The sequence below is a fragment of the Desarmillaria tabescens genome (assembly GCF_030435595.1).
Source record: "Desarmillaria tabescens strain CCBAS 213 chromosome Unknown EV420scaffold_79, whole genome shotgun sequence".
In the NCBI taxonomy this organism is placed as follows: Eukaryota; Fungi; Basidiomycota; class Agaricomycetes; order Agaricales; family Physalacriaceae; genus Desarmillaria; species Desarmillaria tabescens.
In genome coordinates, this window is record NW_026848378.1 from 2,395 (window position 1) to 19,124 (window position 16,730).

Genomic DNA, 16,730 nt, shown 5'->3' on the forward strand with positions numbered 1-16,730 from the left:
CGTCCTTGCGCTGTGAATTTCTCCCAATTTGTGACCATCATTTACTATCGCTTTGTCTGCTTTGTTTTCAAGTCCCACTGCTATTCCTCTTTTCCTAATTTCCTGCCATCGTCTTCGAATGCTATCGCCCCTTTCCATACAGATGAAATCCTTATATTGATTCTTACTATTCTTTTTGCCATTTATCTCGTATATTTATTATGTAGGTTCTGAACTGGTCGTACTTAAACATTACGCTATGACTAACAAATCGTAACATCCCTGAAGATAAGATGGTGCCCTATTTCCTCATTCTCGTGATAAGCTCTTGCGTCCTTACGTTCAAAGTATTCTTTGATACACAGCCTAGCCATCACTACCTTATCTTCCACCACGAACTCTTCTTGAAACGGCCGATTGGAAGCAGCATACTAGTATGCTTCAAGAAATATCGGCAGCGAGAACTACAAAGACAATGAAACACAGGACATCCAAGTTGTGAAATTCACCAACAAAACCATCCTCTCACCGACCATATAATCCCTCCTGAAGCTTCGACGCACCCACCACACATGATGTCGAAACTACAGACTGACCTCGAGCAAGAACAGTGTCTTCGTGAACATGACTTGTCACAGTGGATATGCTTCTTGATCAGCGTTGATGGACTGCGATAACCGTGAAACAGCTAATCCACTAGGAGTGTGCGAACAATATTACCGGAAATACAAACTGGGGCCGTTAAAACTAGAGAAGTCTGATGGACATTCTAGAACGACGCGAGCTCACTGTCCCCAACACTTCTCCGAAAGTTCACCCCGTTGCCGTTCCGACACAAATACAGCTATGAACCTTGCATCATAAACACAGGTCTGCACCTATGGCATATAAGCTAGATTTATTTCTCGGAATAGTCGTGAGGCATGCCTAACAAGCTTGAACACCTTTCAGTTCGAGAACGAAAGTAGCTCGGTAACCTTCGGCTCTTTCCTTTCCAAGCCACCACCGTCTAAATTTTCAGTACTTCCCTACCTTATTAGGATCTGGCGCCGGTAACACCACCGCCACCACCTAAAGTAGAACGGACCGCACTGAAAAACCTGGATATGAAGACCCTACGCAGGACTCTGAATACATGGCTTTCGCTGTTTCAGTCTCCTTCCGGAGTGGTATGTTATCCTTCTTGAAACTACACTTTGGCAGATCTCGCAAGGAGCCGTAGCGCTATGTTGTCTTTTTCCAGGATATCTCTGGTGATGTGTGAACTATGGCACGTGCGCCAAGAAATGCTCTAAAAAGAATTGGTCATGCATTACCGCTAAAGACAATTATCACGCTACCATTGCTATCCTTGACTCTACGGACCAGCGTCAAGCATACGAATTTCGTCTCTTCCACATTGTGAGTGGGAAACGCCTCTGTAAGACTTTCCAGACAGGCGGGGCAATATACCACAAATCCGAATTTGCCTTCGGATAATGTCCTCCGCCGTTGTGCCGAGTTCTTCAATGGACAATGTCATGCAGATGTCTTTGCAACTTGAACTGATATGAACGTTCCGTTCCGATCACGAGACCCTTCTATGCCTCTCAAAATTCAAGTCAGAATACTACCTTGTCCTGTCTTCCTATCCCCCATGTCGCAGAAAGATTGCCATTCTTGGATCGACTCACTCACGTACCTTCCAACGGAAGTATCGTGGAATCTGCTAGGAACAATCTCTGTGGGTCACCAACTGAAGAGAATACGCATTATCCGTACATTGACCTACAGCCCAATCCTCCCACGTGCAACTGAAATGCACTCTCAGCCACTCCAACGATTCCCTTCAATACTCGACATCGTCCTCAAGCTCAGAAGTAACACCGTCACGCGATTTCGGTAACCTATTCGATATCGAGTCTACGGATCTCTCTTTCGGGCTACTCAACGCGTCAAGGAGGTAGGGACGTGTAATCCCGTCTTTGCCTGTCGAACTCACGCATTTCCAGTACCTACCCCTTCGACCTTCGGACGACCGACGCGTTTTTTGATGGTTTGGGTGGTGAAACAGACGCGGTGAATGCGTGAGTGGTGCGACTTCATTATTGTTGTCGCACTTATTGACAGGACGCGTGTCGGTACATAGCGCTGAAATCGTCGACCTTTTAGATACTGCTGGAATGTGCGTCGGCACAAAAGAGGACGTCTGGAATAGCGACATTGATCTTGGCCTTATGAGTGGTGAATCCAGCAACAGTGACACGTCTGTTAGGTGCGGTTCCTGTTATTAATACTTACGCGTCTTTGCCTATGGTTATCCTTCAGTACGAATGCAATCTCAATCTCTGCAAACGATCCTCCAACCGCATCATCACAAAGTCCTCCTTTCCACAGGTAACTTGTCTCACTTTCTTCCCCATCAGTTATCCTGACGTGATTAGCGCGGCATTTCCTATCTCTCCCAGTCAAGGCGACGCATCGGACTATCATTCCCACGTGGACGACCTATACCGATCCTGGAGACTCCCATCTTTCGGTGCAGCTCCAGACCACAATCACTAAGCGTGTATAGATCCCATTGGGTGGAATGATAGGTGTGTGTCATTTCATCCATAGCGTGGCACTTTACTCATTCTCACATTTGATTTCATCTGCGCTTTCAACCAGTGGAGCACTCTACCTCCAGAACGATGATGACTGTTACAACCAAGCGTCTCGGAATCCAAAGTTGTTAATAAAAGTCCGATATACTTGAAACGCTCAGTGCGCAAGCTAGTATGGTGAGATATTGACGCCTCGACTGGTAGTGAGATGGAGTCAAAAAGGAGAAAAGTCAACCGACATGGAGCCCCTTCGGAAGGGAAATTTGACGGTAACAATAGGTGTCTCTCAAAGAGGATGCAGAGAGCAGTTGTATCACAAGAACCAATGGAATAAGCAAACGCAGACTGCGCAGTGTCATATTACCGGCTTCGGTCTTACGTATCACGATTCTTGGCTCAACGCCAAGTAGAAGACTTGGGAACGGCCTAGTCATCGAATGTAATACGAGATATACGATCCAAGCTATAGTGAGTCAGGAACGTGTCACTAACGCAGCGGGGGAAGTGACTTGCAGAGACAAGACGGCCGTAACACGTTGCAAATCAAGCCAAGGTGAGCGCGGACAACGTCCATGGGTAGATGTATGCGGAGTCCTGGCCCATCGAATTTAAGAAAGAACCCTGCAGACGGGGACCAATAATGAGAAGGAAACAGCTTTGAAAGTGACAATGGCTCACCGGCACCATCCACAATATCTCGTCACAATTCCTTCCTATCCTTTCGGCAAGGGATTATTTGAGGCTCCACCAACAGTCAAGTCAGTCTTCGGCCAAATTAATCCGCTGAACACGTACCTCGAGCTTTTCCGCAGCCATTTCGGACGGAGATAAGATTGTCTCCACGTTTGGCGCGTATACAGAGAGCAGGGATAGATGGGTCGGTGAAGGGGTGGTTCAGAGTCAAGGACGTCTCGGCAACGTTCATCATACGAGGAGTAAGCGATTGACGGGATCAAGAGTGTGAGAAGGAATCGCCTCACGAAAGGATACCTAGGGAATAGAAGAGAGCCAGTACTAATGGCGTCAAGATCCTTCCTCGTTAGCCGGGTGCTGTGAAAGACCTCGACCAGAGACTCGGAGGGATCACTAGCTAAATATCAGAAATCCATAAATAAATCTAGAAAAAATGGGAATGAATACCCCCCGGGAGAAAGAACGGGGGGTGCAAAGGGACCTGAAGTAATCACGAAGGACATCAACCAGCCGTGCCGTGAGATCCACTAGATGAACCTTGAAGCTCCGTTCGTCGGGGTCATCCAGGAAGTACACATCCGGGTTCTGATTCGCGGAACAACATCGGCGCAAGACGTTCATAGCATAATTGTCCGCTTAGATATGAAAAAAAAGGTCAAGCATCTGGAAGGAACGTAGCAACAGTCGAGTCGATCGATTGGCCAAGTATTCACATCTGTGCGATAAATCGACAAACAAGCCACCGAAGATAAGAAAGTACACGTACCTAGTCAATCTCGTCCAGAAACGGAAGCAATGATAAACGTAGCATTGATGTCTCGAAAGGTCCCCAGAGCCATCGGTGGAAAACTCCAAAACAAGTCAAAAAAAGATGGTGCAGACAGAGATTTGTGCGCGTTGACCCTAGTTAGACTGCATGAGAAAGGAGTGAGACGAAAGAAAGGCCACATGGAGCCCTCAAGGAAATGAAAGTTAGCGGTAACGCCAGGCCTCTTGGTCTCATCGCAGCAGAGAGCGGTCACGCCGCAAGAACACTGTCGACTAGTCCTAAAGCTGCGGGACGTCGCGCTACAGGGCCTTCGGCGTTAGGCATCTCATTTCTTGGGCTCACGATCACTCAGAAGACTTGAGAACAGGGTAGTCATTGAATAGAATAAGCAGAAATTGAAGCTAAACTATGTTGAGTCAGAAGGGCCGTCATTAAGGTAAAAGATATCAACGTACCATCAAGTACAAAATACAAAAGCTGAATGAATCAGTCGTCGTGTCTTGTTCTGCATCAAAGATATGAGATGTAGAGTTCTATGAACGGAAGGGGAACTGACCCAAGGAAGCTCTTACGAGAAATGAACTACGTGTTGTGCGCCAAGCTAAGGCAAGCGTAGGCGAGGAGCATATGTATCCGCGTAAGAACGTCAAAAGTAGATGTATGCGCAATAACATCATCGTGAACCCAGAAGTACAGCCAGTACGTAGGAAGGAATGACTACGCGGCACGGGACGCTGGGCATAGATACGTAGACGACGAATTCGCTGTCGGACCGTTGCATTAGCCTACATCGAAGACGTGAGATGTAGGACTGCATGAACAGAACGTGTGAGCTGACTCAGAAAACAGACGTAGAAATCCCTTGGGAAGAAGACGGGCCGTAACATTTCCCGCGTCAAGCCTAGGCAAGTGAGGGCGACGTCCATGGGTATTTGCAAGTGTTCAAAGACGCATGCGAAAGAGCGTCTCTGAGTACCGGCGACGTACTCTGACTAGGCCCATCGTGTCCATCCAATCAGAGGGAGCAAATATCTGCATCGCCTAAGCATGAGAAGGAGACAGATTCGAAATAACAACGCACTGAATAAGTACCTCGAGTTTTTCCGGCCCAATTTTGCACAGCTTGCACGCTGTTTACGCCATGAGGTCTTCTCCACGTTTGAGCGCATCGAAGGGACACTGGATGGGTCGGTCGTGCGCACAGTCCAGGAGTAGTTCGGAGCCAAGGACATCTCGGTGGAGGGAATCTAAGCGTAAGTCGTATGGTGTTATGCAAGGAAGTACTGGACTAGACGATCCACATGAGTAAACAACGGACGAAGGATAAAATTTCGGAGTCACCTACAGTGAAATCTTCAATCTTGCTAGCCGGCCTACGCTGGACTCTCCAATACCATTGTAAGGTGCTGAAGCGCGTCTGATTCCGGCGATAGATCACCAATTGAAGGTACCCATGGGAAAAAGAGGTCAGCAGCTGGGATACAGGAGATGGACCTGAGAGGGGGGAGCATAGTGACGGTAGGAAAGAAAGGAACAAGGACCTGGTCTGGCCGTCAATCACGTCAGCCGTACCCCGAACACCCCATGCACGGGCCCGCGACGCGTCAGGACTTACGGAACATCGGCATGTTCTGTTTGTGATGATTTGGCGTCCGATCCTCACTCTCCTCCCGCTATGTTCCTTAAATCGATAGGCTTCATTTGGATTCCGGTTCCTCCTCCCTACTTTTTTGCCCCCAAGTAGATCATCAAACCGTTGACTATTCCCTGATGCATATTTCGACGGTTACTTGCTACCGACTACGCCGGGTTGGATAACGCTTCCTCCAACATTCCTTCCCATGAAATACCTGGAGCAACATGGGTAGGATACTGGTAGTCATCAGGTGCGTAGCTCATCATTATCGCAAATTCATCTCTAACTATAACCATATAGTCATAGAAACCACTTTCTACTGCTTAGCAAGCCGTCCGTTGTCTTGTCGGACAAATCTCGTCACCTCCATGGAAGGACGGTCCACGGTAGAGGTCGAATGCGAGCGGACAAGGGGCCGCCTTCTCGGTACTACCTCGAGGATTCGCAGCAGTCGATGAGCTGCTTCAAGTTTTCGTAGAAACCGTCAGCCACCTTCCGTTGAGGCGGAGATCCGGCAGGTAAGCCCATCATATTTCTATTACTATCAGAATCTGCTTATCTTCCTCGCTCTCAGTGTTAATGAACAGCAAAGGTAAATAACAGCAGCCCGATAATGACGCGTCTACTGGGATCTTAAGAACGAGACAGCCCCAGATCGGTGCAGATACAGGCGGACCAGTGGAATACTGGTAAGTCCACGAACGTGTTGCTCTTCTCTACAAACTAAGAACTCAGAATTCAGACACGATCGCAGGGCGCTCCAGTTCAGTGTGTTACTAGGACACGAGTTCAAATAACATGCGGCCCAACGAGCGATCTGTGGTCCGTCGTAAAGTCTCTTCTCTTTCTGCGTAAAACTAACGGAGCTTTTGAAAGTAGTAAAAAATTCATTGCGGTTCTTAGTGCCCAACACGGGCAGTACGTCGTCGTAAAGTCCGTACTTACTCGAGTTCGTTGCTGACAACGATGAGGGCACAACGGAATGCTCATTTGCTACCGATGTTGAACATGCAAGGTTAGAAATACAGCCTGAACAACTCCGACTCCGAGACATCATAGACGATCGGGAGAACGTCTAGGAACGCGGTGGTTCGATTCCCTGCGCTTGTTTACCGCTGAGCCAACAATGCTTTTTTCGTGCCTGTCACAGGTTACTCTCGCAGCCGTACCTTTTCTCAGTCTGTCATAACATCCGTCAGAGAATAATGAATCACTCTCCTTATTGGACACCCTCCGCTCTAGAGTCTGATTTCTCACGCCAAAATGGATCAAGGGCGTATCAGGCAGGCTGCGCATGATTCGATTCCATGGTTCAGCTCATAGACGAGGTAACACCAGGTATTTTTTTCTCGGTTTTCTTTCTAGAGGGTGTTGCTTATTTGAGAGATACTGATCGTATATCAGCGGGATGGCTGGATCTCAAGCTTGGCTTCGGTTCGAGTCCGGTACTACACGAGAAATATATGACATACTTTTGGCGAGGTCTGTCACTTGATTATTATCAATACAAATTCGATTCAGAGAGCTCGCTTGCTCGCCGTAAAGAAGACATCCCGCGTAGTGAGGAGATCATCAGCTGCTCCTGGTAAAGAGGCTACTGGTCATCGTGCAGTGCTCTCTTTCCCATACATAGACCTTTTCTTATACAAGGCGGGGAATGTAGTCCATTTATTAAGCTACTATAGATTAATGGACGCTCAGCCCATCTCTTGGCGAAGATCATCGCGGTTCGATTCCGCACTGTAGCATTTCTGCAATCTTCGCGATTTTTGGATCTCTTCCTATCTTGATCCACCGTGTATCGAGCTGTATGTGTACACCTGAAACGGAAGATCATCCTGTCGAGAGGTTCAGTCGACACCTACCATCGGGTTTTTCGGAGGTCCCTATTTATAGATGAGTGGTCCGCATTCAATAGCGCGATCGTTACCATACTTTAGATTATTTTTCGTTCCGATGCACCTCAGTCTTTTACACCCAATACGAGTGAAGACTGAGGTACGTTTTTACTGCTTTGCATATTGATATAGTACTTATAACTACGTAGATCGTTGTTTCTTGACACATCCTAAGTGATTATTTGACTACTCTAACAACAGACCAGTGGTTCGATTCCTCACAGCAGTTTGCAATTTCCGTTAGAATGTTTTGTTTTTACTCTCAAAAATCCTTCGGAGACGATCACGGGCTTCGACGGACCGGAACACGTGGTGGTGAGCGAGTAACAAACAACCTTTAAATTTTCTCATCTTGGCTTTCTTACCGTCATAGATCACATCATGGTGATGATCGCCTTTCTGTGTCGGGAAGGAATGAGTCGTCGGAACCTTCCCCGTAAAAGGTCTATTCGATGAAGTTGATGATCTCAGTGGATCCCAATGCTAGTCGCCATCTCCTCTGAGCCCATAGTACAAGGGATTGATCCTTATTGCGTCTGTAAACGAGGGCCCCGGAGGCGTTTGATTCTTCTTCATACCGAATTCAATAGCAAGGTGCCAAGAACATCTCTATCGGACAAATGTTTATCCGTAAGGAAAGTGATGAAAATTCCGTCCTTCAGTGCAGCTACGTAGCACTTCTTTTTCCTGATCACCCCGTGGACCGCCCCGTTCCTCGAAACAGTCGTTCCCACACAATCTTATCGCACCAGTAAAATTAAGAATGAAACTAGCGCCACATGTTGGTTGACGCCTGATTGACGCGTTTAAATTCCCTCGTTATGGACAAGTGAATACTTTGACTCGGCATTTTGGCCTATTTCTTAAACACACGATTACCGTTCGCCCGAGTAGCGAATACCGTTCCTTTATCCGAGAACATATCAAAACGTTTCTCGGTGGTAATGGAGGGTCGCAGGTATGGTTGTCTTGGAGCCAATACCTTGGAAGAGCAGTGATGTTCACTACAAGTTCGTCCCTCTGTATATTGTCTCTCCGTAACCAATGAGTGTATATAGCTACATCCATATCAAATTGTTATGTCGATACATACTTAACACATGCTTCGTAAATAAGCCGTTTGGCCGTACTGTCGCGCATCCCAGACTCTCGTCACGGGCCAGTACATCCTAATCTCACATCAACAAAGTAGCTTACGCGTATCCTCTTACGCCTCTCAATCATTGCTAGAAGTATCGTCGTTCGATTGACGTTGTTTCGACGGGGCCGGTTGACAGGGTTCACTGAGCTGCGCACTGTGCCCGTTTGCATCGCGCAAGGGGCAAGTGGCTTCTTCGTACACATGTCCTTACGCATTGTAATCAATGTACGTTAAGACTACACGTTATAAATGTATCGGACAGGTTACACACCCGACCTGTGAATTCTTTCGAACATTCACTGCATTTCGGAATACGACTGCTATATTATGTTCTTGGTGGCTTCTGATATCTACTGTCAATCTCACTAAATTCTTGGACGCGATTCATCCTCAGCATATTGACTGACAGGATCTATACATTCATAATCGTCGGAACATTGGGATCATGTTGCTTTGAGCAGTAGATCCGGCCGCAAAGGATATGACCACATGGCAGCCGTAATAATGTGGGCGATGCAACGAAGACGCTTGCTATCGAAATATCAAAGTACAACGAATGAATCATGGGATTCAGATGTTTCCGTACAAGATTATCTGAACTCGATGGGCGCGCTTGATCGCGTCTACAACAAAAGTGATCGAGGGTTAGTTAGTACAACAGCTGTAATCGCTCGAAGAAAGAGCCCTTATCTCGTCACACTGGGTTTGGTATTCATGAAGACCGGAATAATGCTTGAGGATACATAGATCCATTCTAAAACCTAGAAGTTTGAACGGGATTCAGGCACATGGGAGTTGCCAAAGCTGGAAAAAGTAGTGTTTAAATACGAAGAAATGAATCATTTCTTCAATAATTCTCCAGCTGCGGTCGTTTGATAATATGAGAATCTCAATGCATCGCGAAATTCCCCCGGTGCGTAACTCACGGAGTTACACAGAGCATTCAATGATCTTCAGGGATAGGATGCTGGCCTGACAGTCACCATTTTCCGAAATGGTTCTCCGCCAGGAAATGGTTTAAGTACAAATGCCGGTCACTTAATCTCAATCAGCTGCTTCCAGTATCCATGATCACCGCTGGGGCTCTAGATCCTATATACACAAAAACATCCTTTTGGGGTTGTCCAAAACGAACACGACACGAAGCACCCGCGTCGTCATTGTGAATGTAAAAATGACGGCTGAGTTCCAACCACTCACCTTTTATTATGTCTATGCGAGGCTTTGATTGAATGTTGTTGACCTCAGCATTGTGTTCGTGTTCTATGCTATCAATTCGTCGGCAGCTACTGAATTGAAGTTCGTGCCGATACCTTCTGGCGCTTATCAGAAGCATATTTCTTATACCAATGTTCGGAGGTCCACTACCGTTGACAAATCATACCGACAACTCGAAAGTCCTAAAAGAGACTGATACTTCAGAAGACGGGTACGCATGACCGGCACCGTTATTGAGTCGCGACGGTTTGAATGTCGGAAGATTCCATGAAAAAGAGTGAGGGCCGGAGGTGTTAGTGAATCATGATAGTATTGCTGACCCAAATGAAACCTTGACCCAGCCACATTTATTGCCCTATCGGCAACGAAGTCGGAATTGGTGACTACCTCTATACTTCCAAGTTTTCTCGGACCTAAAGATCCGATATCCGTGATTGCAAACAAGCTTTAAGGAGAGTAATGTTGGACCCGTGCTCGCAATGTATACAGGCACTTTTCGATTGAATTTAATTATGTCCACGCAGAGCCCATAAACAACCCAGGAGAAACGCGAGTTACCTCAAGATTATGCCATCTCAAAATGAATGAGAACGTATCGGCGGTGCTCCTTGAGAGGGATAATCGCGCGCAACGATCCCACAGACTTTGAATTTGTAATATCACGTTGTTTTTGGCTTTTTTCTCTTTTCTATTCTTAACTTCATACGATCTCTCGGTCCATTGAGGACGGTTGACTAGGGTTCATAATACTAAACACACGCCTAATATCCAGTCCTTTCACCAATGCACCTATGATACACTGTGACATATATGGCAACCAACCGCCTACAGATATCCTTGGCGTTTCTCCTCTAATTCGGTTTCTTTTTTCTGCATACGGGGTAAATCACACAGAAACTCTTGGTAGCATTTGAGCCAATTCGCTGGAAGTATCTTCGTTGCTGCCCAGACCGAACACATATGCTTTTCTGCCCATAGGACGATTATGCCCAGCTTGTGCGTCGTTCACGCGTGAACTTGATGTCTTTTTCTGGAACTGTTCCGAGCGATTTTCTGGACAGAGTTAGAATGGAATGTGTCCCTCTGCCTATAACTTTTCTCCGCATCGTCGGTCCGTCAAAAATATCCGTTCAGTAATGCCCGATATCTTCTGTCAGGTGTGATATAATCCATTTCGTTGAGTACCAGTACCAAATATAGACATCTTACTAGAACCTGATATAAGGCAGACCCCTTTCTCCGAACAGATCCTCAGTCAATCCCCGCCTTGCATCTAAATCAGTACTGCCCTCTCATCCTCATAGTTTACAATTCAGCATGTGCATTTCGTCATCATTCTCCTCGACGCCCCTCCGCAAGGATTATCATCCATGCGCTTGGCAAGTGCCGAACAAAGCGCCGCAGTCGCTATTGTCCGACTCGCCAATGTTCGTGCATGCCAAACCCAGACCCAACGCCCCGCAATGCTGCCACTGCGGGTGGAGGGGTGAACATGCACCGGGGTGCCCATTCAAGTAAACGACCTGGATCCAAGTCAGTCACAGTAATTCTCCTTTCACACTTTACTTACCGCTTACTAGCCCCTTGTCATCAGGACCCATAACCAACTGCGATTCGCGTCCTTGCGCTGCCAACTTTCTCCCAATTTGTGATCATCGTTTTATATGGTTTTCATTGCTTTGCTTTCGAGTCGTACTGCTATTCCTCTGTGCATAATTTCCTACCATTGTCTTCTATTGCTATCGACGCTTAACATTTTGCCATTTATCATGTATATATATTTTGTAGGTTCTGAACTGGTACTTAAAAATTCCACTGTGACTAACTGATCGTAACATCCCTGGAGATAAGATGGTGCCCTATTTCCTCATTCTCGTGATAAGCTCTTGCGTCCTTACGTTCAAAGTATTCTTTGATACACAACCTAGCCATCACTACCTTATCTTCCACCACGAACTCTTCTTGAAACGGCCAATTATAAGCAGCATACTAGTACGTTTCAAGAAATGTTAGCATACAGAACTACGTAAACAAGGAAACACGCGCCATCCAAGTTGTGAAAATATTTCCAAAAGAATCACCCTCTCATGATTGTATAGTTCCCCCGAAGCTATGAGACGCCCACCGCACTTGATCTGACTGACCTCGAGCATGAATGGGGTCATCTTAAACTTTGAACATGACTCGCCACAGTAGATATGCTTCTCGATCAGCATCGATGGGACTGGGACCACGACGGAACAGCCAAGCTGCTCGACATGCGCGAAAGATAACCCCTGGACCTTCAAGCATAAAGACCTTAGGACTAGAGATGGTCATTCTAGAACTACGCAAGCTCGCCGTCCTCAACACTTCTCGGAAAACCCACCCCGCTGCTGTCTTAGGTTCCGACGCAAATACAGCTATCAGCCATGCTTGATAAACGCCAGATTCATCTGCACGTATGGAAGCTAAGGTGGATCTCATTGCTCGTACAAGTCGTGAAAGATGACAAACACACTTCAGCTGAGAATTTCTGTAAGGTTGCGAGATATGTGTGAAGCCCTCACGCTTGGAAAGGAATCGAAATTTGTTGACGACAAGTCCGGAATACTTGAAACGCACGGTGCGGAAATTGAACTGTAGTGAGATACAGCCAGGACGACATGGAGCCTCTTCGGAAGGGAAATTTAATAGTAACGACAGGTGTCTTTCCCAGAGGAAGCAGAGAATAGTCACATGAAAAGAACACCGTAAAATAGTGGCATAAGTAAACGCGGGGTGCGAGGCGTCACGTTACAGGCTTCGGAGTTACGTAGCACGATTATTTGCCCAACGTCACGTAGAAGACTTGAGAACAACGTAGTCATTGAATATAATACGGAGATATACAATCTAGGCTGTAGTGAGTCAGGAATAATGTCACTGACCCAAGAGATCAACGTACAGTGAGTATGCGAAGTAAACTGGTACGTGGTAGGTATGAGCATGCAGAATGGTTCGTCTAGGGACGGTAGACATTGTATACAATGGTCTGCACTCGCGCCTTATCCTACATGATGAACGGAGCAGGGGAAATGACTTGAAAAAGAGATAATGCGTCCATAACACGTCGCACGATAACCCAGGGTAAGTGGATGCGACGTCCATGGGTAGATGTACGCAGAAGAGTATCGTCGAAAATCGACAACGTCTGTCTCTGCCCATCGGATCTAAGAAAGAGACTCTGCAGGAGTAAATCATGAGAAGAAAACAGCTTCGAAAATAAGGACGGCTCACCATCCACGATATCTCCTGGAAATTCCATCTCATCCTTCCGGTAAGGGATTATACAAGCTCCGCTACCAGCCAAGTAAGTGTTTGGCCAAGTTAATGCGCTGAACAAGTACCTCGAACTTTTCCGCCGCCACTTAGCACGTACTTTTCCCAAGAACACATTGATAAGATCATCTCCACGTCTGCGCGTATCCAGAGAGAAGCTTTCGCAGGGATAGATGGGTCGAGATCGAGGAGAGGATTAAGAGACGACGATGTACTCGTACTACAATACAAAAGTCATCAGGAAATAGTACGTCAGGCTTAGGTTTCCCGGACTCGCTTGTAGTCAACTCCTATGCCGTCCCAGCTGGCATCAACACCGGTACCATTACGAGGCACTTGAAGCATTACGTATCTCGTTTGAGTCGTTGGAAGAGATTAGACAGACGATACCTATAGGAGCACCAGTTATGCATGGGCATGTTTATGCCAGATGGACCCGTGAGATGCGACGCGACTTCGTGGGAAATACCAGATTACGTTGAGTTGATTGTAGTTCTATCACGGCAGCAGAAGTAACGGAACGACGCGAGTAGAGACCATAGAGAAAGCCGTTGTGTACTGCCACGCCAGAGTAACATCTGCTGGAGTCCTGAAGGCCCGACTGAGGTGGAAGCAACGATCCGCGGAAGCCGTTTCAATTCTTCCTTGAGGGTGTGTGGGAGCCGTTTTCCGTGCACCTAAAAGCTGAGGATTCTGTGCGAGTCTAGAGGCAATCGGGCAAACATAGGAAATGAAAATTACAACAGTTACCAGGATCCAAGTGCGTGCTTGAAGGAATCACCTTGTTCCCCTCGTGCAACGATACCTTGCGAACGGAACAGAGCCCATGCTGGTGGCGCCGAGATTCGTCCTGGTTGCTTTGTTACCATCGCCATACCGCACAAATCAACGTCTTAAATTCATTTCAAGGGCGATACTTCGTGGTCGCCAGCTTTCCGGGCTCTGAATTGCGCGGAGCAGCACCGGCATAGACGTTCATCGCACAACTATTCCCTTGTTGCTAGACAGTTAAGCATCTGGAGAAGCATTCACATCTGCGAGAAATCGACAAACATGCCATCGAAAAGAAGGAGAAAGTTACACGCATCCAGCCAATCTCGTCCAGAAACCAGAAGCAATGATAAACGTAGCATAGCGTTAAGGCGCTTTAACGTCTCGAATGGAATCCAGAGTCATCGGTGGAGCCCCAGCATAGTTGAAGAACATGGTGTGCCTCGACCCTAGTCATGCTGCACGGAAAAGTTAGACAAAAGAAAGGCCACACGGAGAGTGAAAGTTAGCAGTCATGCTGGGCATCTTACCCTTATGGTTGCGGATGAAGCAGGAAGCGGCCACACCACAAGAACGCCGTCGAGTAGGGGAAAAGCTGCGAGGTCACACTACAGGGCCTTCGGTGTCACGCATCTCAATTCTTGGGGTCATGATCACTCAGAAGACTTGAGAACAGCGTAGTCGTTGAATAGAATACGCAGAAGTACAATCTAAACTATACCAAGTCAGAGAGGCCGTCATTCGGGTAAAAGATATCGACGTACTATCAATTACAAAATACAAAATCTGAATGAATCAGTCGTCGTGCCTTATTCTGTATCGAAGAAGTGAGATGTAGAGTCCTATGAAAAGAAGGGGAAACTCACGTAAGAAAGCCCTTACGAGGAACGAACTACGACGTCCAGTGCGCCAAGCCAAGGCAAGTGTAGGCGAGATGTATCGTGTATCCGCACAGGAACGTCAGAAGTAAATATATGCGGAATAGCATCGTTGAGAACCAGACAAGTAGGTAGGTGGGACTACGCGGGACGATGGGGGTAGATAAAGGCATTGTATACGATGAATCAGCTGTCGTGCCTTATTCTGCATCAAAGATGTAAGATGTAGGACAAAGACGTAGGAATCCTTTCAGAAGTCGATGGGTTGTAACATTTCCCGCATCGAGCCTAGGCAAGTGAGGGCGACATCCATGGATATTTGTGTAAGACCGCTGAAAGATGCATGCCAACGAGCGTCGCTGAGGACCGATGACATGCTCGGAGCAGGCCCATCTTGCCGATCCAATCAGAGGAAGAAAATCTCTGCAGCGCCTAAGCATGAGAAGGAGACAGCTTCAAAATAACAACGCACCGAATAAGTACCTCGAGTTTTTCCGCCCAGTTTTTCACAACCTGCACGCTGTTTACGCCATGAAGTCTTCTCCACGTTTGCGTGTATCGCAGACGCTGGATGGATCGGTCGTGCGCCAGGACCAGGAGCAGATCCGAGTCAAGGACATCCCGGCCGGGTGAATTACAGCCTATACGAGCCAAATAAGTAAACAACGGATAAAGGTTAAATTTCTCGGGCTTACGTATAGTGACGATTTCAGCCATCCTAGCTGGCTTGCGCTGGACTCTCTGATACCGTTGTAGGGTACTGAAGCGCATCTGAGTCCTCAATAGATCATGAATCGAAGATATCCGTAAGAAAAAAAGATGAGCAGTTGAGTACACGAAATGGATCTGTGAGATGAGAGCGTAGTGACGGTAGGAAAGAAAGGAACGAAGTACCTGGTCGGGCCGTCAATCACGTCAGCTGTACCCCGAACATCCCACGCACGGGCCCGCGACGCGTCAGGACTTACGGAGCTTCGGCACGTTTTATTTGTGTTGATTTGGCGTCCTCCGATTTCCTGACGTGACTGAAGGGACGTTGATCATGATTCGTGACCAGTCACGGCTTGTTTACCAGTTTCTTTGTTGTGCTCTTCAATCGCTGTATCCAAAATCCAATAACCATCCCGAAGAGTGTAAATCTGACATATTCAAGAGTTGGTTCGAAGGACGTAACGCAAACCGGTTGCTCTTTTTCTTCGGACATCCCCTGATCCTTCCTTTCCAGGCTAGGATAACGTTCAGCAGCATCAAGAACCCTGGCGAGAAGCTGTCGATACTACGCTGGGTCTCTTGGCTTTGTACATCCTGTGTCGATCACGAGACTAGCCTAAAATTCTCTCTGGATTCTTGTCTTGCGCTCGTACTTCCATAGGCATTCTCTCTCTCTCTCGGATGTGTTCCAACAGACAGCGGAGCTTGATGGTCTCCCTTGGCCAACAACCCCAGGAATGAGTGCGCTATTCTTACGTCTACTTCCAGCAACAGCTCACTGCTATCTTCTCTCAGCGACGATGATGAATCCCCCCAATCCTCAGATGCTGATGTGCAATGCAATTTCTGGAATCTGTTCCGCCTCCTCCCTCTTTCACGATACCCAACACGTCAAGGAGGTACAGTCAGGGAGTTCGTACCACTGCCTGTTGAACCAGTATCTACCCTCTCGATTTTCTATCCATCGAAGCGTATCTCGATGGTGTCGGAGTGCAAACGGACGCAACGAACACGCCCTGATTCTTTTCTACCGTCGCTTTTTGTCTTCATAGCGCCAGACTACAGCGTCGAAATATTTAATCCCTCCTCTCGTCTACGTCTCCAGCATCGTTGACTTTAGAATTATACGTGATGAATACAAACCACACGGT

The 16,730-nt window shown here is 47.1% G+C and overlaps 4 protein-coding genes across 4 annotated transcripts; 2 read left to right on the plus strand and 2 right to left on the minus strand.

Moving 5' to 3' along the window:
• Positions 1 to 859: 859 nt before the first annotated feature.
• On the plus strand, positions 860 to 2,523 carry EV420DRAFT_1752770 (uncharacterized protein; the record flags this gene model as incomplete). The annotated part of the gene is made up of 10 exons (XM_060480422.1): positions 860 to 895; positions 931 to 999; positions 1,020 to 1,148; positions 1,264 to 1,380; positions 1,418 to 1,496; positions 1,753 to 1,921; positions 1,971 to 2,045; positions 2,108 to 2,233; positions 2,287 to 2,355; positions 2,385 to 2,523. The coding sequence occupies 10 exons, from the start codon at positions 860 to 862 to the stop codon at positions 2,521 to 2,523; spliced, it is 1,008 nt and encodes a 335-aa protein (XP_060323475.1).
• On the minus strand, positions 2,375 to 3,422 carry EV420DRAFT_1137497 (uncharacterized protein). The gene is made up of 4 exons (XM_060466007.1): positions 3,243 to 3,422; positions 3,078 to 3,185; positions 2,804 to 3,027; positions 2,375 to 2,756 (listed from the first exon to the last, which is right to left on the minus strand). Exons 2-4 carry the CDS (start codon positions 3,136 to 3,138, stop codon positions 2,568 to 2,570), a joined length of 474 nt encoding a protein of 157 aa, XP_060323476.1. The 5' UTR covers positions 3,139 to 3,185; positions 3,243 to 3,422; the 3' UTR covers positions 2,375 to 2,567.
• Positions 3,423 to 14,792: 11,370 nt separating this feature from the next.
• EV420DRAFT_1137577 (uncharacterized protein) lies at positions 14,793 to 15,752 on the minus strand. The gene is made up of 4 exons (XM_060466008.1): positions 15,564 to 15,752; positions 15,341 to 15,509; positions 14,857 to 15,291; positions 14,793 to 14,804 (listed from the first exon to the last, which is right to left on the minus strand). The coding sequence occupies exons 1-3, from the start codon at positions 15,637 to 15,639 to the stop codon at positions 15,069 to 15,071; spliced, it is 468 nt and encodes a 155-aa protein (XP_060323477.1). The 5' UTR covers positions 15,640 to 15,752; the 3' UTR covers positions 14,793 to 14,804; positions 14,857 to 15,068.
• A 464-nt stretch (positions 15,753 to 16,216) lies between these two features.
• On the plus strand, positions 16,217 to 16,728 carry EV420DRAFT_1137613 (uncharacterized protein). Its single transcript, XM_060466009.1, has one exon. It carries the CDS (start codon positions 16,317 to 16,319, stop codon positions 16,629 to 16,631), a length of 315 nt encoding a protein of 104 aa, XP_060323478.1. The 5' UTR covers positions 16,217 to 16,316; the 3' UTR covers positions 16,632 to 16,728.
• Positions 16,729 to 16,730: the final 2 nt, after the last annotated feature.